We start from the raw sequence: 22,108 nt of genomic DNA, 5'->3' as shown, positions 1-22,108 counted from the left end.
TAGTACCACTTACCTGTCAGGATTATTGTGAGAACCAAATAAAATATTATGGGTAAAGCATTTTGCAAGCCCTGAAGTGCTATAAAAATGATATTATTATTATTTGGTTATGGTTCTTAGGATGATCAGTGATTTTTAAGTTCTCTTTCTTCGACCTGTTTTTGGTAATAGATACTTTACATTTTTCTTATTTTTTTTCAATCTTATGGCTGTTTTAACATTTCTAAATCTCTCCTGGGTTCGCTGAATGCTTTCTTTGTTCCATTCTATTTTACGCAGAGTTCATCATTTGTGTATAATTCCAAATATTTTCCCAAAATACTTATACATATTCACAGGTCCATGAACAACGCATCAAAGAGCACATTTTTTCTACAACCTCTTCAACATTTATCATTTTCCTTTTTTTGTCATCTTTGCTACTTTGAAGGATATCCGGTAGAATCTCAGAATTACTCTCATTTGCATTTCTCTAATTAGTAGTGATCTGAAGCACCTTTTCATATAAATAGCCTTGATTTCTTCCTTTGAGAATGGTCTATTCCCATCCTTAACCCATTTTTCAATTGGAGAATGGCTCTTTTTCTTATAAATTTGAATCAGTTCCTTATGTATCTTGGAAATGAGACTTAACCTATTTATTTTTCTTCCATTTTTTTTCCCTCCAGCATTCTTATTTCATTTTTTATCTTTAGTTTCTTGCTAGTATTCTTATATTCCTTATGGCTTGAGCATCCCCTCCCAACTCTTCTAGTATTTACGGAGTTATATTTTTCATCTGGCTTTACCTCTTGACTATCTCTTGACTCTTAGGATTTCTTTATGGCCTTTTGCATTTTCTTCTTGCTTACTTTTGTTTTTAGCCTTAGTTTCTGGTGTGGGACTTTTGCTAGTATTGGACCTTGTTTCCTTCTATATTCTCAGACAGAATGTTCAGGTATAGTGTGCTGGCAGGCATCCTCTCTCCCAAGATAATTTCTGTCTAGTTTGCTGGCTGGTTTCAAGCCTGCTCACCTGAGCTCATATTGGTCCGAGGTGGGACCCCCCTATTTGAGTCTTTCAGGATGTTTTGTCCTTTGGCTCAGTCTAGGGCTGGATAGAGGTGCTTACTGTTGGGTTGTTTAGCATTTTGTGATCCTTATTTGATCCAGTGACTTTTTTTAGATCTTTGCTAGAGTATATTCTGGAGAACTGGGCTCTACTATGACCTTTCATATCACTATCTTACCTATAAGTCCCTGTTTTTCATTTTTACTTTATATGCAACCCATGTTCTATAGATACTTACTTTGCAACATATTTTAATTTCTCTTTAATGATGGATTGGACTGGGGAGAGACTTGAGGAAAGGAGACCAATTGGGAGGTTGTTCCAGTAGTCCAGGTGAAAGGGAAAAGGGCCTGACCTTGGCTTTTGGCTATGTGATTAGAGAGAAGGGAATGGATATGAGAATTATGGAAGCAAAATAAATAAGATTTGCTATCCAGTTGCTGAAATAAGGGAGACATGGTTGCCTTGGGAAAGAGGCTACTTTGAGTTATCTCACTCCAGAAGAGTACAGTGTGTGTGTATTTTTATTTCTCTTTCCCTGTTAATCATCCCTCTTGCTTTGTCTTTCCCTAGCTTGTCATGATTCCTGTTTGGCATGTCAAGGGAAGAGCCCCGACAATTGTACATCCTGTGTGTCTTCTCAGGTCCTCTTGGATGGCCAATGCTTCCCCCACTGCCCACATGGATTTTTCAGCCAGAACGGTATCTGCTCCAGTAAGTGCTGCTCTGAATTCTTCACATTCTTTCATTTGTATGGTGCAATATTATTCTATCCCATTACATTCACTTGCCACCATTTGTTCCTTCCTGACTTAGTTGATGGGTACCTCATTGGGTTTCCATTTCTTCGCTACTCTAAAACATGTTTTTGTGAATATTTTGGTTCATGCTTTATATCTTTAAATTCTTTGCCTAGTAGGTGGGTGGATGGTTGAAAGAGTATGAAAGTTCATTGACTCTGGAAATACGTTCCCTAATGGCCCTTCTTCTTACCTGCAAAGAGCTCAGCAAATGTTTTGATAATGATGATAACTTGTACATGTACAGAAATCCAGTCCAACAAGCATTGATTATACAGTGACTATAAAGACAACAGGGAAATATTCCCTGCTGCTGTGATTCTTATATTTGCTAGGGACTGCAGGGAAGAAATACAGTATGTTCAAGACAAATATAATGGTTGTTGTCCTTCATTCTTGGAAAGAATCAAAATGACATCACACTGTTGAAGTCAAGGTACGGTGTGCCTGACTAGACCAGTATGAGGGCAGAGGACGCTGCCACAGACTGGGCACAAATAATCCACATTTGTCCAAATTATTGGAATGGGAGAGACCAATATTACCTGTAGAGGCCAGCAAGGCACCACAGAAGAGGGAGCCTTGTAGATAGCCTTGAAGGAAACAGAGTCTAGAAAGTGGGCTTAGGGAGAGCGCATATTCCAGGCCTATTCTGGGGAAAAGCTAAGTCTAGTTTTGTTGGAGCATATAATATCTGAAGGAGAGTAAAGTTAGATATGATTGGAAAGGAAGGAGCCAGATTTTGGAGGCCCTCAAATGTAAGGCCTTGACACTAGGAATATTTTTGAGTTTCATAGAGAGACCTGTGCTTTAAGAAGGTGATTTTATTGGATAAGTGATGTTTGAACTCATAAGTAGGCTCAAGGCAGGGAGCACATTTAGGAGGTTACTACAAAAGTCTAGGTGAGAGGTGATAAGGGATGATAAGGTGATAAATTAAGACAAAGGGGGCATTTAAATAATGATTGTATGTTTAGTATTGCTTAGAGCAAAAAATTTAAACATTTTTAAAAGGGAAATTTAAAGGGAATTAAAATTTTTAAATTGAAATTTAAAGGGAATTAAAAAAATTTTTAAAGGGAAAAGGAAAGTGGAATCCTTGAAACTTGTCAACTTATGGGTTATAGTGAATGAAGAAGAGGGGAAAATGAAGGAATGTTCTAAGGATGGGGGGTTGTTCTAAATGAAAATAGGGAAGTTTCTCAAAATTAAAGGTTTGGAGAAGAGCTTCTTAACTCTTTTTGGTGTTATGCATCCTTTCTCAGAAAAATATTCTTAAATGTATTAAATAAAATACATGGATTTTAAATGAAGCCAATTATATTGAAATAGTTATTAAGGTAGCTGAAAAAAAAACAAGTTCTTGTATCTCATGTTAAGAATCTTTGGTTTAGGGAAAATTATGAATTCCGTCCTCTTGCTTGTTAGTTGGGAAAGAAAGAGGAAGGGGAATTGGATGTGGCTTTTCCAGGTGTGCATGTGAGATAAATGGTGCTTGTGAGATTAGGGACCTATAAGAAAGGATGAAATATTAAAGTGATTAAAAATAGAGGAAAAATTCCATGTGAAAAATAATCAGAAAAAGTATCCAAAGAGGCCAGGAAGAATCCTCTTGTGTGTCGGGAGGTCAGAGGGTAGACCTGAGAACCAAAGGAAAAAGAAGAAACACTGAATACTTATAGCTAAGAAACAGAAATGAGTCTTCTTCTGAACAGGATGGGGCTGTGTACCTTGAGGGGAAGCAGCTCCTTGCTCTCTGAGGAATGAGGGGCATTGATAGGAACTTCCAAGGGAGTGTTGCTCTCCAGGAAGGATCTGAGGCAGAAGAGGTTCTAAGCTAAGTTAATTCCTGTTGAGGGTAAGGTGAGTTATTTCTTCCGTTACCCGTAGAACCTACCAAGGCTTGTCAAGCCGCATGACTAATATCCACTTCTGGTGATTCATGTGTGCCTGAATGTTATTGCCAGAAGGAACCTTGAAAGCATTGCTAAAAGTTGTGAAATCCTGGGCAAGAAACTCAAGACCTTAAGGCAAAGGGTATGTAGGAGTGGCTCCAACTGACTCTCAAGATTCAGTTGTTAAATTTGCAGTGTGTAAGCATTATACCTTGGAAATCAGCAACCACTATAAAATACAAAATAAAACCACTCTTTTGTTGATTCTTTACGCTTAAGGAAGTGATGGAGAAAATGTTAATAATGCAAATTAGACTTTTAAAAAGTGTACATTTTCCCTCCCAGAAAGCTGTTTGTTAAACATTTACCAACACACTGCTGCCCTGAGGGATGCAAGGTAGTATTTTAATTTTTGCTTCCTAGTAAAAACAAGGGCTTCAAAAGAGACACATGTGGAAGGTAAACAGGTGGTTAAGAAGATGGAGTTTGAGAATGAGATTTAGATTTCTGATCCATGGCTTAACATGGGAATTAACGGCTCCTAGCCTTGGATAGGATACACATAACAAGGGCTGGTAATTACCTAGAATCCTACAAAGCCCATCCAAAGGTATTTAAACTGAAAAGGAAAGAAGAAGGATACAATTGCCAATGTATAAACCATGCTCTAGAGAGTCAGTAGCTACGCTGTAGGAAAATGAAATAGCGATAACATGATAGCAAACAGCATGTGAGGAAGATTGAGATTCAAATTCTGACTCAGACTTTAGCTGTGTGACCTTGAATAAGCCACTTAAACTTTGTGCCTCAGTTTCCTTACTTGCAAATAAGAGGATTGGCTTCTAAGGCCCCTTCTAACATCAAATCCCAGATGCTATTGTCCTGTGTCAGTAAAGATAACTTGAAGCTCACATGAAACAAGGCCAAATGTTCTTTAATTTGATTTTAAGTAATAAAACCTATGGCTTTGGCTTTTCCTATACAAATGCCCAAAGTAGAATGCTTGATAGTTAAATAATGATAAAATGATAAAGCAATAACAAAAACAAATAATGAGAAATATGTATTTAGTTAGCAAATAAGATGAACTAATGCAAGAAGGTAAATATGTGCTATTGGGTATCTCTGAGACTTGTTGGAATAAGACCCATGACAGAAAAATGGCCCTGGAATGGTTCCCAAGAAGTAGGACAGCATTGCATATGAAGAGTATACGTTCATGTGAGGAAATACAAGAACTGGTGGGGGAAAGTGTGTTGGAGACCCTTTGTTTGATGACCAACAAGCAGAAACATTAGTTTGTGGTATTGTCCTGAGTATGTCCCAGACCATTTGGACAAAAAGAAGAAACAGAGGAGCATTGTGGGAAATAGATCTCAAGCCTGGAGTAGTGGAATCACATTGGGATGCGTGGGGATGGCATTGGGTTTCAGATATCCAGGCATCCGCTGGTTTGACAAAAGCAGAGCAGATAATAGGTTGTTAAGTTGCCTAAATGATAATTTCATCCTTTGAAAAGTAGAGGAAGCGCCATGGGAGAATTATTTTCTGGATTTGATTTTTGTTGAGCTGGAGACATTGCTAGAGTAGAAATGATGGGGACCTTGTAGGGAAGTGATTACTGTGGTTTTTTGATAGAGGAGTGATAGTCTGATGTGGCCTACCCTCCTCTCCCCCCAATTTTGGAAGAGCTCATTTCCAGGAGTGTGGATGAAGGATTAGGAAGACTTCCATGACCTAAAATTCTGTAGAGGAAGTTGGGTCAAGAAGGGATATAGGAAACTCCAGGAATGAAATTCTGGACACAAAGAACATTTATTGCCCTCCAGTAAGGAAGAAAAGGGAAGTATTGTCTAAGGAGACTGATGTGGTTATTTTTCATCCTTTGCTTTTGAAAAGGACCAGTGTCATCGTGAGGGTGATGTTTTGTCTTCCATGTGAATTGGATTTAAGTAAAGCAGAACTAAAGTCCTCAGCCTCACTCATGGTTTATGACTGATATGGAACAGGCTACTTAACCACCTAATTGGATTTTTAAAGGATATATACATAATATGAAAAATATTAAGATGAATAGAAAAGCATGGAATAACCTTTTAAGAATAGATCCTCCATGAATTCTTCCTTCTCCATAGCAGAAAGTGATCTCTCATCCGCTAAAGTTCTTAGGATTCTTTGCCTGAGGGTCACTCTGGCACTTTCTCAGGATTCTTTGCCAGGCCCTTATCACACTTTTACTGATTTTGTGGTTATTTTTGTCCATATCTCTCTTCCTTCCCTCTCCCTAAGTCCACTGGATGGTAAGCCCCTGGTTTGTCATGGCATCCTCTTTTAAGAGTATTGTCAGAAGTGCTGATGGGTCAGGATTGGCCAGGAAAACTTAGGATCGCAAAAAGTATCTAAAAAGAAATCTATGCTAAGAAAAGGAGGAGGATCAGAGATATGGCAAGACTGTTAAGGTTCTGTGGGGCATTAATAGCAGATGATAGAGACAGACTTCCTCCATTTTTAATCTTGCTTTCTGTTTTTGTTTTTATCATGTTTGAAGGAGGATGATCTTTGCATTGCAAATTACAAAAAAGGGGTAATGAGGAGCAAATACCTATGAGCAGTAAGAAGTTAGATAATAAGTGAGCACCGACAATGGCTGCCCTTGATGAGGCTGAGACACCAAGCCTAGATAATCTACATCTTGCGGGAGTGAGAGATCTGCCTCGTGGGATTGCTTTAGAATAGGGCTGTCAGACTCATGTAGAAATGTGCCCCACTAAACCATACATCTCTGGGGACCACACATTGACTTAGAAAACCACACATGCTTAAACACTGAAAAACAGTTAATATGCCAACACACTAAAATCACATAGGAATTACATTTTATTTTTTTTTTTTTTTATTTTTTATTTTTTTATTAAACTTTTAACATTTATTTTCACACATTTTTGGGTTACAAATTTTCTCCCCTTTTTTCCCCTCCCCCCCCCCCAGATCCAAGCTTTCTAATTGCCCCTGTGACCTATCTTCTCTCTCCTCTATCCTCCCTCCCTGCCCTTGTCTCCGTCTTCTCTTTTGTCCTGTAGGGCCGGATAGCTTTCTTGACCCCTTAACCTGTATTTCTTGTTACCCGGTGGTAATAACATTACATTTCGTCCTAACACTTTGAGTTCCAACTTCTTTGGCTCCCTCCCTCTCTACCCCTTCCCCTTGGAAGACAGGCAGTTCAATATAGGCCATATCTGTTTAGTTTTGCAAATGATTTCCATACTAGTTGTGTTGTATAGGACTAACTATATTTCCCTCCATCCTGTCCTGTCCCCCATTACTTCTATTTTCTTATGGTCCTTTCCCTCCCCATGAGTGTCGACCTCGTATTGCATTCTCCTCCCCATTCCCTCCCCTCTATCCTCCCCCCCATCCTACTTGTGCCCCTGTCCCCCACTCTCCTGTATTATGAGATAGGTTTTCCTATCAAAATGAGTGTGCATTATATTCTTTCCTTTAGTGGATTGTGATGAGAGTAGACCTCATGTTTTTCTCTTGCCTCCCCTCTTTATCCCACCACTAATAAGTCTTTTGCTTGCCTCTTTTATAAGAGATAATTTGCCCCATATAACTTCTCCCTTTCTCCTCCCAATATTTCTCTCTCACTGCTTGATTTAATTTTTTTTTTTTTTAGTATGTGATCCCATCCTCTTCAATTCACTCTGTGCACTCTGTCTCTATGTATGTGTGCGTGTGTGCATGTGTGTGTGTGTGTGTGTACTCCCACCCAGTGCCCAGATACTGAAATGTTTCAACAGTTATAAATATTGTCTTTCCATGTAGGAATGTAAACAGTTGAACTTTAGTAAGTCCCTTATGATTTCTCTTTGCTGTTCGCCTTTTCATGGTTCTCTTCATTCTTGTGTTAGAAAGTCAAATTTTCTTTCCAGTTCTGGTCTTTTCATCAGGAAAATTTGAAAGTCTTCTATTTCATTGAAAGACCATTTTTTTTCCTGAAGTATTATACTCAGTTTTGCTGGGTAGGTGATTCTTGGCTTCAGTCCTATTTCCTTTGACTTCTGGAATATCCTATTCCATTCCCTTCTGTCCCTCAATGTAGAAGGTGCCAGATCTTGTACTATCCTGATTGTATTTCCACAATACTTGAATTGTTTCTTTCTAGCTGCTTGCAATATTTTCTCTTTCACCTGGGAATTCTGGAATTTGGCCACAATGCTCCTAGGAGTTTCTCTTTTTGGATCTCTTTCATGCGGTGTTCTGCGGATTCCTTGAATATTTATTTTGCCTTCTGGTTCTAGAATCTCAGGGCAGTTTTCCTTGATAATTTCATGGAAGATGATGTCTAGGCTCTTCTTTTGATCATGGTTTTCAGGTAGTCCCAGAATTTTTACATTGTCTCTCCTGATTCTATTTTCTAGGTCAGTTGTTTTTCCAATAAGATATTTCACCTTATCTTCCATTTTTTGAATCTGCGCGGTATGTTCTGAGATATCTGTCTTTCTCGAAAAGTCCAAAGCTTCCATCTGTACCATTCCAGATTTGAAAGATCTATTTTCTTCAGTAAGCTTTTGAATCTCCTTTTCCATTTGGTTAATTCTGCTTTTGAAAGCATTCTTCTCCTCATTGGCCCCTTGCACCTCCCTTGCCAGCTGAGTTAGGCTAGTTCTCAGGGTGCCAATTTCTTCAAGATTTTTTTGGTTCTCCTTTAGCAGGGAGCTGATCTGCTTTTCATGCTTCTCCCTCATCCCTCTCATTTCCCTTCCCAGTCTTTCCTCCACCTCTCTAACTTGATTTTCAAAATTCCTCTTGAGCTCTTCCATGGCCCGAGCCCATTGGGTGGGCTGGGACACAGAATCCTCGATTTCTGTGTCTTTGCCTGATGGCAAGCATTGTTGCTCCCCATCAGAAAGGAGGGGAGGAAGTGTTTTTTTCTCTGCGATAAAGTACCCTTCAATAGTTTTATTTCTTTTCCCTTTTCTTGGCATATTCTCCACCTAGTGGCCTGAACTCTGAATGTTCTCCTCACACCCACCTCGCCTCCTACTCCTCCCAGCCAGCGTTTGGGAGGATTGAGATTCAAATGCTGCTTCCCGCCTTAGGGTTTTTGGCGGGGGCAGGGCTGTTATTCAGTGTTAAATTAAGTTCAGGTGGTCATGGGCAGGGCCGCCTCTCTGGCTCAATTCCCTCAGGCGGTTTATGCACAGACCTTCCACAATGGATCCAGGCTCCCGCCCGCTTGGGGATCCGCCGTCCACAGCCGCAGCCGCCTCTCAGCTTCCATCTCCTGGGGGGGCCCGAGCCATGGGGGCACCCCACTCCCCTCTCAACCCGCCAAAGAGACTCTCTCACCTATCCCCGTCAGTCACCTGTTGGTGGGGGGGGCCTGTGCCGCTGCTGAAGATCCCGCCTCTGGAGCCCTCTTAGGACTGTGCCTCTCAGAGCCGCGGCCGCCGCCGCAGGTCCCGGCTGGGCTCCGTGTCTGCAGCGCGAGGGACCTTTTGCGAGAGGTTTGCAGGTCCCTCTGTGGGTGGGGGGACCCGCGTGGCCGCTGGAGATCCCGTCCCCATAGCCCTCTCGGATCTCTTCCCCTCGGTGTTGTGGCCATGGCGGGACTGCACTCTGCTCCCCATCCCGGTGCCCAGTCCACGGTGCGAAGGACCCCCCGCGAGAGGTTTGCAGGTCTCTCGGGAACAGAAATCTCCCTCGCTCCAATATTCCGTGGTCTCTGGGTGCAGAATTCGCCCTGGGTTAGTCCCCTCTGCCGTTCTGTGTTTTGTGGGTTTGGAGCTATGTGTATGTGCGTCTTTCTACTTCCAGGAATTACATTTTAATCTGGTTCAGGCCACATTCAGGAGTGTTTGTGGGCCATATGTTTAATACCTCTACTTTAGAATCTTATGGAGAATGTTGGAAAAGTACCACAGGGAAAGGAATAAACGTTTAGTTTATTGCTGGGTTCTGGACACTCTGCTAAGTAAGTGCTTTACAAACCTTATCTCATTTGATCCTTATAGCAACTCTGGGGGAGGTAGGTTCCATTATCACCTCCATTTTATAGATGGGAAAATTGAGACAGACTGAGGTTAAGTGGCCAAGGATCTCACAACTGATAAGTGTCTGAGGCTGTATTTGAACTTGGGACTCACTGACTCTAAGCCTAGAACTGTATCCATACTTCTACCCAGCTGCCTCAGTCATGCCACAGGATGGGATGGAAGGTCAAATGTCCAGATTTTGAAAAGAAAAAAGAGAGTGGAGGTTTAAAATAGGCCACTGAGCTTGAGCGATTCCTAGAAAAATTTCAAAGGGTATTTGGGGATAATACATTATACTAAAAGGTACTAGAGGCTGGTATATTATATATACCAGAAGGTTTTAGGGGCTGGTATATTAGATATATCAGAAGATATTGGGGGCTGTTATATGTATCAGAAAGTATTTGGGACTGGTATATTATTTATACCAGAAGGTATTGGGGGTTGGTATATATACCAGAAGATATTTTGAGTTGTTATATCATAAATACCAGAAGGAAGGTATTGGGGGATGGTACATTGTATCAGAAGACACTATTAAAGGAATAGTTAGTAAAGGAAATAGGAGGTAGAGGGGATCAGAAAGAGGTAGTTTGACTTTATCAATGACTGGGCATGCCAAACTAACCTTACATCCTTTTGTGATCCTGTTACATTGTAGACACAGGGTAGACACTGGTAGGTCCAAGAAATGTGTGATATAGTCTACCTAGATTTTTTAGGAAGGTGTTTGAAAAAAGCTCTCAGCTTAATTCAGTTTAGCCACTTAAAAAAAAAATCAGTTTTATTTTGTTTTCAAGGTCACATTATCTCTTGCCCTCTTTAAGAAAGCAAGAAAACAAATCCTGTTACAAACATTAATATTCATTTTTTTAAAATGCCTGTCATGTATCAAACACTGTGTTAAGTATTAGGGATCAAAATAAAAAAAATGTCCCTGCCCTTAAGGAGCTTACTGGTCATTAGTGTGGAAAGAGGGAAAGATGTGAATTAGTTGATATTATAATGAAGTGGTATTAGAAATAGGGAGCTGTTAAGGCTTCGGGTGTCAGTGCAAGATGAGGTCTCCATGGAGGTGCCCCCGGAGTGTCTGCGCGACCCTGCGCCCTTTGACACTGTTGTGGATTCAGGAGGTCAGATTGTTGAGCAGCTTTATTAAACAGCTGACTGGTTGGGAGACAGTCTCTTTATAACCCCATCCCCAAGGGCCTCAGCATCCAAGATTTTTTCATATCCTGGTCCAAATAAATAAGAAGAACCTCACAAGCAGATTGTAAGATGTTTACGAGTCATGACTTCCTGAGGACAAAAAGGGGAACAACTTGTGGTTGCTGAGACAGGGAGAACCAGAAATAGGAACAGACCATGCAGGGCAGATGGAGGCCACTTTCTTACTAGGGAGTCATTGAAGCTAAACCTGCTATAGAGTCTTAATTAATGACTAGGATAAAGGCACATCACATCGTATCTTAAGAGGATGCAAAGCCAACATTTTGGGTTATGCAATAAGCATATACCAGAGATCTGGATGGATTGGAGTGTTGGGCTGTATTAAATAAGGTGAAATACAGTAAACGTAGGTGGGAATCCTTATTCTTGGGTTAAAATGCAAGGTCAGGTGGGCACAATTAGCAGGTTGTCAATTTGAAGAGGACCTGGTTGTTTTAGTGGACCCCAAGCTCAACATGAAGCAGTGGCGGTCATAAATATAATGTGACCTTAAGAGGCATTAGGAGTCCCAATCCCAAGAACTAGGGAGGGATTGTCTCTCTTGCGGTTAGACTAGATTTGAACAATTGCATTCAGTTCCTGGGATCACACTTTACGAAAGGGGCTTATAAACTGTAGAGCTTCCAAAAGTGAGTGACTGAGATGGTGAAAGGTTTTGAATTCATGTCCCATGAGGACTGGTTGAAGGAAATGGGAATGTTTCTTTAAGATAAGAGAGGACTTGGGTGACAGGATCCTTTATCTTCATTTGTCTTCAAGTTCTAGAAGAATTTTCACTGAGAAGAGTGATAACAGTTGCCCTTCTTGTCTCCAGTATAGAACTAGACATCCCAAAGAGAATTCTTAGAGGCAACTAGTAACGGATAGCTATCTTAGGAGAGATACTGTACTCTGCCTGATGGGAGGGTTTTCAGGTAAAAGCTGAATGATGACTTATTTGGTATGTTCTGGTCGAGGGGGTGGGAGGCATAGTGTAGAATAAAGGGTGTGCTAGAGCCAGCTCATGCCAGCTCACGAGAGCTGATTGTGAAATAATAATTGTGAGTGTTCACAATGTAATCCAAAGTATCCTCAGAAATCAGCAAATTCCACAAATCAGGACTTTATTTGTTGTTTTGTGGATTGTCAGAGGTTCCCAAACTTATTTGGCCTATATCCCCCTTAAAAAAAATTACTCAGTGCCCCCTCCCCTGGAAATCTGCTTTCTTTAATCCTTTAGTGTTTTTTTTTTTTTTAAATTTGCGTCACCTGCAGCTACTACCACCCCCTTGGATCATTCCCAGGGGGTGGTATTGTCCACTTTGGAACCCTATAGTAGACGTAAGAAAGTGATACAGAAAATGCTAAAATGTAGATTAAACTTAAACGTGTGCTGTGAAAATAATTTCCCTTGATCACCCTTCAGTGCCCCACCCCCTGAACTGATAGTTAAATATTTACTAGCAGACTCCTAGTCAGATAGTTTTTTACCTCTGAGATCTTGCAATTTATATGGCAAGAAATGGAGGTAGGGATTTGATCTTTTGGATCTTAGCAGTTCAAATGTTTTAGTTTTAAAATTTTATTTACAAATCTGTGTTCCTCAAAACTCTAGTGTTCCATGTGACGTGAATATGGATGCTATGAGAAAATATTGATGGTAGTGACATTTTCCCACTGTTAGGAGATATGAAATCATTACATACAACAAAGTTTCCATAGGGAAATAACCTTATTTTCTTCTTTTTTCTTCAGTGTTTACCCAATTCTTATTTTTCTGGTTATATGCCATACTCACAGGATCCCTGGACCAGCATTTATAGATTCTACCAATATATTTCGTGCCCCAAAGTGATCCCAGACATCAATGGTTTGTGAAACGTTGTTTTATGCTATTTAATATAAGCTAAGTATTATTTCCCTCTAGAACTTTCCTTGCAAAACATTTTTAACCACAGCATTTAAAAAAAATGCTTATTCTCCAGGTGGGTTGTTTCATCTTTATGGAGGTTTAGCAGGGGGAAAATACTGTCCCTCTGGTTTCTCAATTTTTTGTGAGACCTACCCCATCTCTGGCTAAGAATTTGTTCAAAGCTATCAGTCTTTGGGTATTTTTTTCCCCCAGAGTTTGTTTGGTTTCCTTGTGCTGTAATTAAATTTCTTTTGAGACCGAAGTCATAATGCTTCTAGTGTGAGCTTTTGTGTACTCCATCTTCTACCCACCCACACAAATCCTGGCAGATGGTACCATGGATCAGCAGCCTCCCCAGGTCACTGGGAGGATGCTGGTAAAGGGGAGGAAATGTACTGCAGGGTTCATCCTGGGAAGACTGGTATCTGGGAGATTAGCAGCTTCCAAGTTTCATTCTTAGGAATGCAGAGAGAGGGATGGTTGTTGCTGTGGCTAGCCTTTTCATCAGGATTCCATTTGCTTTGTTGGCCTTGCTGAACTCATCTTGGCTCTGTGCCTGGAGGAGAGGCAGTCAAGTTTACCTGAAATTACTGCTTTTGCTTTTCACAAGCTACCTGCCAGAAAAGAGGACCCATCCCACCCCCAGTCTCACTCTTCTTTTCCCCTTCCCCACCTCCCCTCAGCATCAGACTTGCTTAGACCTCCCTAGCCCTTGGCAAAGGCAGCTTCTCACTTTCTCTCCTGAGCTCAGTGCCTGCTGCCTGCCTTGGCACGAGGTGCCACTGCAGCTGTATCTTCCTTTCAGGCATTGCTGCCCTGCTTTCTTTATTGTTCACACCCTAAGGTGACTCTTCTTTAAAAAAGAAAATGCAGGATGTCTTGTCAGCTTGGTATATGTCATGTGAAGGAAGAGGTAAATTGTCTCATAGAGTTTTGCTGAAGGAATTGGATATCAGATCCAGGCATCTGGGTGGCGTGGTGGGTGGGGTATCTGCTCCCTGCTACTTTCTGTGACTTGGCTTGTGAGTCACGTGGACAAAAGCAGCATCTTTGGCTCTTTATTTTATTTTCCTCTTTATTTATTTATTTTTTTCTGTCAGAGCTAGGACAAGGCATTTGTGCTTAATTTACTTACTTTATTATTTGTTCCTTCCTTCCTTTGTTCCTTCGTTCCTTCGTTCGTTCCTTCCTTCCCTTCTTCCTTCCTTCTTCCCTCCCTCCCTCCCTCTCTCCTTCCTTCCTTTTTTCCTTTTTGCTGCTTACTTATTTATTTGATTTGCTAGGATGGGGCATTTGTTCTCCCTAACTGTAACAACTCAATTCTACCTTAAGATCCATTTGGGGTCAGTATAATGACCAATACAGCTTAAGAATTCATCAAGTCCATGCTCTACAAACAAGGCCAGGTAGGAACTGAGAAAATCAAGTGAGGAAGCATGTCATCAGTACAGAATAGTAAAGTAAACAATAGAGAAAATTGAATGGTGGTATCATTGAACTGGTGGTACACACAGATAGTCCCAATTCACAAAGGAGGAGTCTCCATTATATACCCCAGATAAGTCTTAGTTTGAGACAACAAAGGGCTGTGTTATTTAGCCACTTGGAATGAACCTGTCTTCTCCTCTTCCAGTTGTCTCAACATAGTCCCAAAGCCCACCACCATCACTTTCTACTTTTTCAGCCATCTTCTATAAAGCACCATCATGGCTGAGCAAGTGGGTTTCTGGATCACAATGTAAAGTGGACAAATTCTTAGCCAGAGATGGGGTAGGTCTCACAAACGATGTGATCTTGCAAATCTAATCTGAGAAGGATTGAGAGGAGGAAGAAGTCTGCCTGTATCTGTCCCCTAAAGGTAGATACTATAGAAAATAGACTGCATGAAGGAAGCAGTTGAGATACACAGGAGTCCACAGGAGATCAAACTCAAGAAGGGAGCTAGGAATAACAGCCCCAACTATGGCTAGCATTTATATAGCACTTGAAGATTTGCAAAGTATTTTAGGTATGCTAACTCATTTGGCCATGCACACCCAAATGCCCAGAGTTTAGACATCCAACAAGATTCTGGTGCAAGGGGGCAAAGTTGGGCTTCTAGATATCATTGACTTGGTCAGAAGAAACCTTTGGTTCTTCCCAAGCCTAATGCTGTTTCTGCTGTTCTGTCATGGAGACTAGAATTTTCTTGCATTAAGAAGTATATGTATTTATACAAATAATGTTTAAGAATGTCTCTGGTGTAGTCCCCCCCTTGAGGTGGCTGCCTCTGTTGTGTATCCTTGGTCCTGGCTCTTTTGACAGCTTTTGCTCGGCCATAGGGCACACCATCATAAGACTTGACTTACGGGGATGGGGCGTGGGTGGTGAAGAGACAGTGGTATGTGAGACTGGTCTGCTGGTCACTTGCTCTGTGACCTTGAGAATGGCACTGAAACTTTATCAGTCTAGCCAGCTTTCCTCATCTATAAGATGAGCACCAAAGTGCTGAAATGCAGCACGAGTGGCATCTTCTATGTCAGATTCTTAACTGATTTTTGTGTCATAGATCCCTTTTGTGATCTGATGAAGCCTTTGGGATCTTCCTCAGAATAGTGTTTTTAAATAATTGGTGGAATGTTGACTTGGGGGTTAGTGAAAGTAAAGGTGGATTTTTCCCCCATGTTCCATGTTTCCATATTTACCTTTTTCTATTTATTTTTGAGTCCCCAAGTGGTTTAAGACCTCAGTTTAAGAATCCCTGGTCTATGTGAAACTTTTTCAGATCCCCTCAACTACCATGCCTCCCCAATTGCTTTGTAATTAACTACTCTAGATATATTTTATATTTATTCTAAACTGAATTATAATGTTCTTGTCTCCTTGGTTAAAATGTGAGCTCCCTGGGAGTAGGTCTTGTTTCATTTCTTGTATTTGTAATTCCAGCAATAAATATTTTTAATTGATTGACTGAATGGTTATCTATATCTTTTGGGGAGTGGTGCTTTAATATTCTGTATGGAGAACAACCTCATGGGCATGAGGAATGAGAAAAAGTCCTGTGAGTGGGGACATCCCCCAAGGTGATTCTTGCTTGTCCAAGGGTCCTCAGAAGTTTTTAAGTGGTCAAAAGACAGACTTCCACTGTCATTGTTAAATATCCTTAGGAGCATTTTTGAATTGTCCAGTAATGTGTTTCTTGTTCATTGATATGCTGCTGACCTTGACTCTGGGATTTTCTTTTCTCCAAGTGTGCCATCCCTCGTGCAGACAGTGCCGGGGCCCTACGGACTCTGACTGCATCTCTTGCCATCCCTATGCTCTTCTCGTGAGTGGAACCTGCAGGACCAGCTGTAAAGAGGAACAGTACCTGAACCTTGTAGGCTATTGTGTGGGTGAGTCAAAGTCTTGTGGGACCTGGGAGAATCCAGTGTTGTTCTAGCTCAGGCAATCAGATCTTTCTTACTCATCTGCCAACAACATCCAGATACTTGTGAGAAAAGATTAAGCTCTCTAGTTCATTTTAATAATGAAAACACCTATTTATCAACAAGGAAATATTAAGCACCTACATTTACCACTAGTTAGAAGCACGTAGATCCCCACAATCTCTGCTTACAGGGAGCTTGTGTTCTAATGGGGAGGACAGATAAACACATTTGTGAAGCATGTGCAGGATAAAAATTGAAAGGAAATAAAGGCAAATAAATACAAGGCCATTTGAGAGGAAAGGTACTGGCAGTTGGGGGAGGTATAAAGGCAGGGCTTCAGGTCTAAGGTGTTGCTTTTCTTCAAGAGAGTTCACTGTCTATTTAAAAACTATTCTGTGCATTGCTTCAATGCCCCTTAATACTAATCCATTTCCTGTATTGACTATTACCAGTTTATCCTGTTTACATCTTATTTGTACGTAGTTGTTCGGCTTAGTCTCCCCCATTGGACTGAGAGCTCCTTGTCAATAAGGACTATTTTTTTGCTTTCTTTTCATGAGAGCTAAGTGGATAGAGCGCTAGAAGACCTGCTTTGTAATTCTGCCTCCTCTATGACCCTGAGCATGCCACTTAACTTCTGCCTGTCTCAGTTTCCACATCTGTAAAATGGGGGATAATAATACCTACCTCCCAGTGCTGTTGTGAGGATTAAGTGAGATAACAAGTGCTTTGCCAATCTTAAAGTACTCTATAAATTCGAGTTATTATTATTTATTTCTGTCATCATTGTCACCATCTCCATCATGTTTAGTGCAGTGCCTGGAACATGGTGGGGCCTTGATAGATGCCTGTTGACTGACTGGTACCTGATTGCTACATCCATATTTACCTATTGATTGTCAGAACCATAATCGCTTCCTATCAGCCACTCTGCTGGATGTTTGTGCCCCAAATCAATCAGTTATTACAAAAACTGGTGACATTTCCCCTTTCTTTAAATTCTGACTTCCAGAAGATGAAAACTAGGAGAAATGTAGCAAATCCAAGTAATGACAAAGCCCCCTTATTCGTTGTATTCCCTCCCCCTCTTACTTGACCTAAAACCAGACGTGTCCAAATTATTTTTATTCCTATTAATTAACAAATTTTGAGCATGTGCCCCAATATGTGTTTATTTTTAAGTTTTATATGTGTACTACTGTATGAATAATTATTAATATTATGAAACATGCAGAAACTAGACATTAAAATGGATAGGGGAGAAATGAAAAAATATATTTGAAATAATATTTGTTTTTAATAGGAAGCATTTTCTTCTTTCTACCATATCATTAAATAATGTGATGATACTTTAGTAAACAGAGTATGATTGAATAACCTTCATTACTTTTAGAAATCATGGTCTAACACTTTGTGATAGAGTGAATGATTCAAGGGTCTGGTTCTAAGTTCCATTTATTTTGATATTAGGTTTTAACACTTGTCAGAGCTGAAAAAGCTACTTCTAGAGAACCAGATGGGAGATCCAACAAATACACAAAGGTTTCTGGTGAGATTTAACTTGTGAGTGTCCATTTTACCTGATGTCAGTCAGTAGTTCTTGTCAGCTAATTGGAAGGTATTGCATTTTTGTATTTTTTTAACACACGAGTTGAAAACCCATTGAAACCTCATTTGAAAGATTTTTGAAGGTTAGAAACTTATTTCTCCAAGCTCTTAAAGCATGCAGAAAGGGGGGTATGTGCAGATGACACATAAAAGTTGTTTTTAGCATGCCTGAGAGGAGCGAGTGTTTAGGAGGAGGTGCTCAGTGGTGTCAGATGCTTCACGGAGACCAAAAAAGATGAAGATTGAGAAAAGGCCATCAGATTTGGCACTTTTAAGGCGAATGAATGAGTACAACATTTATTGAGTGCTTACTGTATGCAAATAGAAAAGCCAGTCCCTGCTCTCTGGGAGCTCACATTCTGATGGGGAAGACAACATGTGGAAAGTTTTAGTTATAAGTCAGATAGAAAGGTCCTTAGAGACTAAACAAATCTTATTGCCTCTTCTTTGTTTTCACTGATAAAATCATGTCAGTTTTTGATGTTGAACCATTTGATAGCACCAAAGACTTTTTTTTCCGGGTCTTGGGTAGCTATGGTTATGGTACCCGTAGAAATGGTTGCCAGACTGTATGTCCATTGGAAGGAGGGCTGAGGGATCTGGGCCAAGAGCATTGCTATGTCCTGGGCTCTTGGATTCAGTGCTCTGGTTTTCTCCACTAGGTTCTGAGGGAAGATGGTGGTCAAGGAGATGAGGATGACTTGCTTTTTCAGTGAAACTGGCTTACCTGCTTTGTGAGTAGCAGTTGGTGTAGGTGGCTGGCCCTTCTCCATCAGAGTTGCCTCCCCAGATAATGGGGTTGGAAATGAGACCAGTGGTCTTAGAGGTTCTCCCACTCCCTGAGTTCCTATGCCTATAAGGCTCTTGGGGGGCAGTTGATCAGTCCTTGTTACTGGTGATAATAAAGGTGGACCCTCTCTCCACAGTGACTTCTCCCCTTAATGATGGTTATAGGGACTGGGCAGGAAGCAGGTCTGTTGGTTTGGGAGACAGTGTTTTTCTCAAGCATCTTGGGCTCAGGGTCCTGGCTGTTTCTATCTGATTACTGGTAACTTTGAAGAAGCAGTTTCAATAGAGTGTGATGTGAAAGTTGCGAACCAAGGAGAATGGAAGGACAGATTGCCCTTGATGCAAGTTTGGAAAAAAGTGGGGCTGTGGGGAAAGGTAATGGAATGAGATCCATCATGCAGATTGCAACCCATCTATTTCTGCTTAATCCTGTGTGGTTCACTTTGTCCCACCAAAAATGGAAAGAGGAGGTGGGTCTTATTCTGCAGTACTGACCCTCCCCATCTAGGAGCCACAAGCTACATGCTACAGCTATGGGGTGATCTGGAGTGCAGGGGATGATGCATTTTGTTATTCCAGCCCTGCTTATATGAGTGTCTAGGTCACACAATGTGAAGGGCCATTCCAAAATTAGAAAGGTTAGGAGCCTGTGTAGGCCACAGGCCACCTGTGGGAGAGGGCAGATTTGGAGATTTTTATGGAATAATGGGTGAAGAGGTAGTGGTGGTGATGAAGTTGGATTGGAGACAAGCCCCATGATTGGCTATCTTGGGAAGGGTGAGATGTGCCCCATCTTACCACTCTTTAGTTGCTTCCCCCTTGGAGTCATGCATAGCCCACATAGGAATGTGAGGCCCCCACTTTGGAGACTATAAGAGTGACCAGATCTTTGTTAGAAACTTATAGCAGCTTGCTAGCTCCCTAATCATTCAATCATCCAACAACACTTATATACCTTTTATGTGCTAGGCACTGTGGGTACAAAAATGCAGGCAGGGCCTCCCTCCAACTGCTGATGATTCCCATTTTGGCGATGTTGCCATACTATCTTCACATAGTGGGGGCTGACATGAAGTGGTGGTGCAGTGGATAGACCACTGGACTGGGAGTCAGGAAGACTCAAGTTCAAATCCTACCTTAGGCACTAACTACTTGTGTGATCCCGGGCAAATCACCTTCTGTTTACCTCAGTTTCCTGAACTATAAACTGGAAATAATAACACCTTCTTATAGGGTAGTTGTAATGATTTAATGGGATGATATTTGTAAAGCACATAGCATAATGCCTGGCACACAGTACTTAAGAAATACTTATTTTCTTCTTGTCATTCAATCAGGAGAAGGTTCCCGAGTGCCAACATACAAGATATTGTGCTAAGTAATATGGGAGATGCAGAGAAGCAAAGAACAGTTCCTTCCTCCAAGGAATTTATTATCTGGGATGAAAAATTGCCTAATAAAACAAGGGAGATTTTTAAGGATGAATAGGATTAGGATTATGGTTTTTAAAAAATTTAGCAGGATTTTTTTTTCAGTTTTCATGCATTTTTTCTCCCTCCTACTTCCCTTCTACTGAGAAATTCAAAATCTTTATAGTAAGTAAGGATAGTCAAGCAAAATGAATTTCCATCTTGACCACATTCACAGAATGTGTTTTCCTTTCTCTGTGTAGTCTGTCACCTCTCTGCTATGAGGTGGACAGTGTCCATCATCATCAGCCCTCTGCAATCAGGACTGCTTATTGTATTGATCAGAGTTCTTAAGTGATTAAGTTGGACTTATTTCTGACTGTTCTTTTGTAAAGATCGTTGAGAAGAAGGAACGTGTCTTACGGATATATGTCTCTCCTAAAGTGCTGGGTCCAGTGCAGAGAGGCTTGGGCCTGGAGTCAGAAGGCCTGCACAAGCATCTGAAGCCATACTTGAATGCTATGATATTATGATATTCATAAAGTGCTATGGAAATGTTAGCTGTTATTGTTATCATCATTATTAATAAATACGTGAAAAAAATGAGTGAAATATGTGCAGGGAAGATGAGGGAGGTTATTCTAGGTTGGAAGGATAGCATGAGTCATGGCATTGGGTAGGAATGTCCATGTCTCATTAAAGTAGACCACCTTAGCCAAAATGGAATGACAGGCCAAGGTGAGACTACGTAGGGACCTTGAGAGCCAGGCTAAGCTTAGACTTGGGGCTTTATCTAATAGGCAATGGGTAGACTGTAAATGTTTTTTGATCAGGGGAGGGGAAGAGTGAACATTTTGTTTCCAAAAGATTAATCTGTATGTGTTTGTCCTTCGTTGCTGAAGAAGACCATGCCATCAGAGAAATGATGACATGACTTGCACTTGACTTTGTTTTGAGTGAGGGAGGGCTGTGCAGGTCACCAGCCTCACTTCTCCTCCAGAGCCATCTGAATCCAGTGACCAGATAGTCATCAGGATGATTGGAGATGACCCAGGATGAGGCAATTGGGGTTAAGTGACTTGCTCAAGATCACACAGCTAGTGAGTGTTAAGTGTCTGAGGTGAGATTTGAACTCAGGTCCTCCTGACTCCTGTACTGGTGCTCTATCCACTGTATCACCTAACTGCCCCTAAAAAGGGGAAGAAACTATGGTGGATAGATTGGAACAGAAAGTGATTAGAGGTGGGATACCAGTTAAAATGCATCAGGTCACCTCTTTATTAGGTGAGAGAGTAAGTTCCTTGAAGTAAGGTGGTGGCCTGTTTTTCCTCATATCTTTAGCATAGTTCTCCACTTGGAATTCATTCTGCATTGCAAATACATACTTTTTAATGGAAATGTATACACCAAAGTGTATAAGGTAATTTTTATGGAGCAGTGTATATTTTCTTATGTAGGGAGAATTGAGAAAGGAAATAGAATAAAGTTTCATGATAATATTAATAGCTAACATTTAAATAGTGCTTACAACATGCCAGGCAATTTGCTCCTTTTCCCATTAATTAGGTGATTGGAGGAATCATTAAGTCTCTAAGGTTGCTGGGGATCACTAATATAGAGAATTGTGGGACTTAAATCCAGTGAAACTCCAGCCTTATATGAGTAAAATCCAGTCACAGTTCAAGGAACTGAATGCTCTCTTGGTGTTCCTGGAGATTCAATACTGGTTTGGACTTTGCAGCCCTATGCCTAGGGCTAAGAAATAATTTTCTTGTACAGAGATTATTGTGATCTTTTTGGTTATGGTGGGATTTGACTTGTAATTCTTTTCATTGACCTTTCCCAGCATCTCATTGACACCCAAGTATGTTTTCCCAATCAAGTAATTCCCCTTTAACCACATCTTGCCCTTGTCTTTGGTACTATATTTCCTTCTTATGTAGAGGAATTTTTAAAGGCCAGTCTTTGTCCAATGCTCCACTTTCCCT

The 22,108-nt window shown here is 40.8% G+C and overlaps 1 protein-coding gene across 3 annotated transcripts in view; it reads left to right on the top strand.

Annotated features, from left to right (window-relative positions):
* Positions 1 to 22,108, top strand: part of FRAS1 (Fraser extracellular matrix complex subunit 1) — a 469,972-nt gene that overhangs the window by 228,473 nt on the left and 219,391 nt on the right. For all 3 annotated transcript variants that reach the window (XM_072623600.1, XM_072623599.1, XM_072623598.1), the window contains 2 exons: positions 1,624 to 1,764; positions 16,135 to 16,278. In XM_072623600.1, coding sequence (XP_072479701.1) covers positions 1,624 to 1,764; positions 16,135 to 16,278 — 285 coding nt within the window. The remainder of the gene's footprint in view (positions 1 to 1,623; positions 1,765 to 16,134; positions 16,279 to 22,108) is intronic.

This window comes from Notamacropus eugenii, chromosome 7 (assembly GCF_028372415.1).
Source record: "Notamacropus eugenii isolate mMacEug1 chromosome 7, mMacEug1.pri_v2, whole genome shotgun sequence".
In the NCBI taxonomy this organism is placed as follows: domain Eukaryota; kingdom Metazoa; phylum Chordata; class Mammalia; order Diprotodontia; family Macropodidae; genus Notamacropus; species Notamacropus eugenii.
The sequence above is the reverse complement of the archived record's forward strand: the minus strand, read 5'-3'. Positions and strand labels throughout refer to the sequence as shown.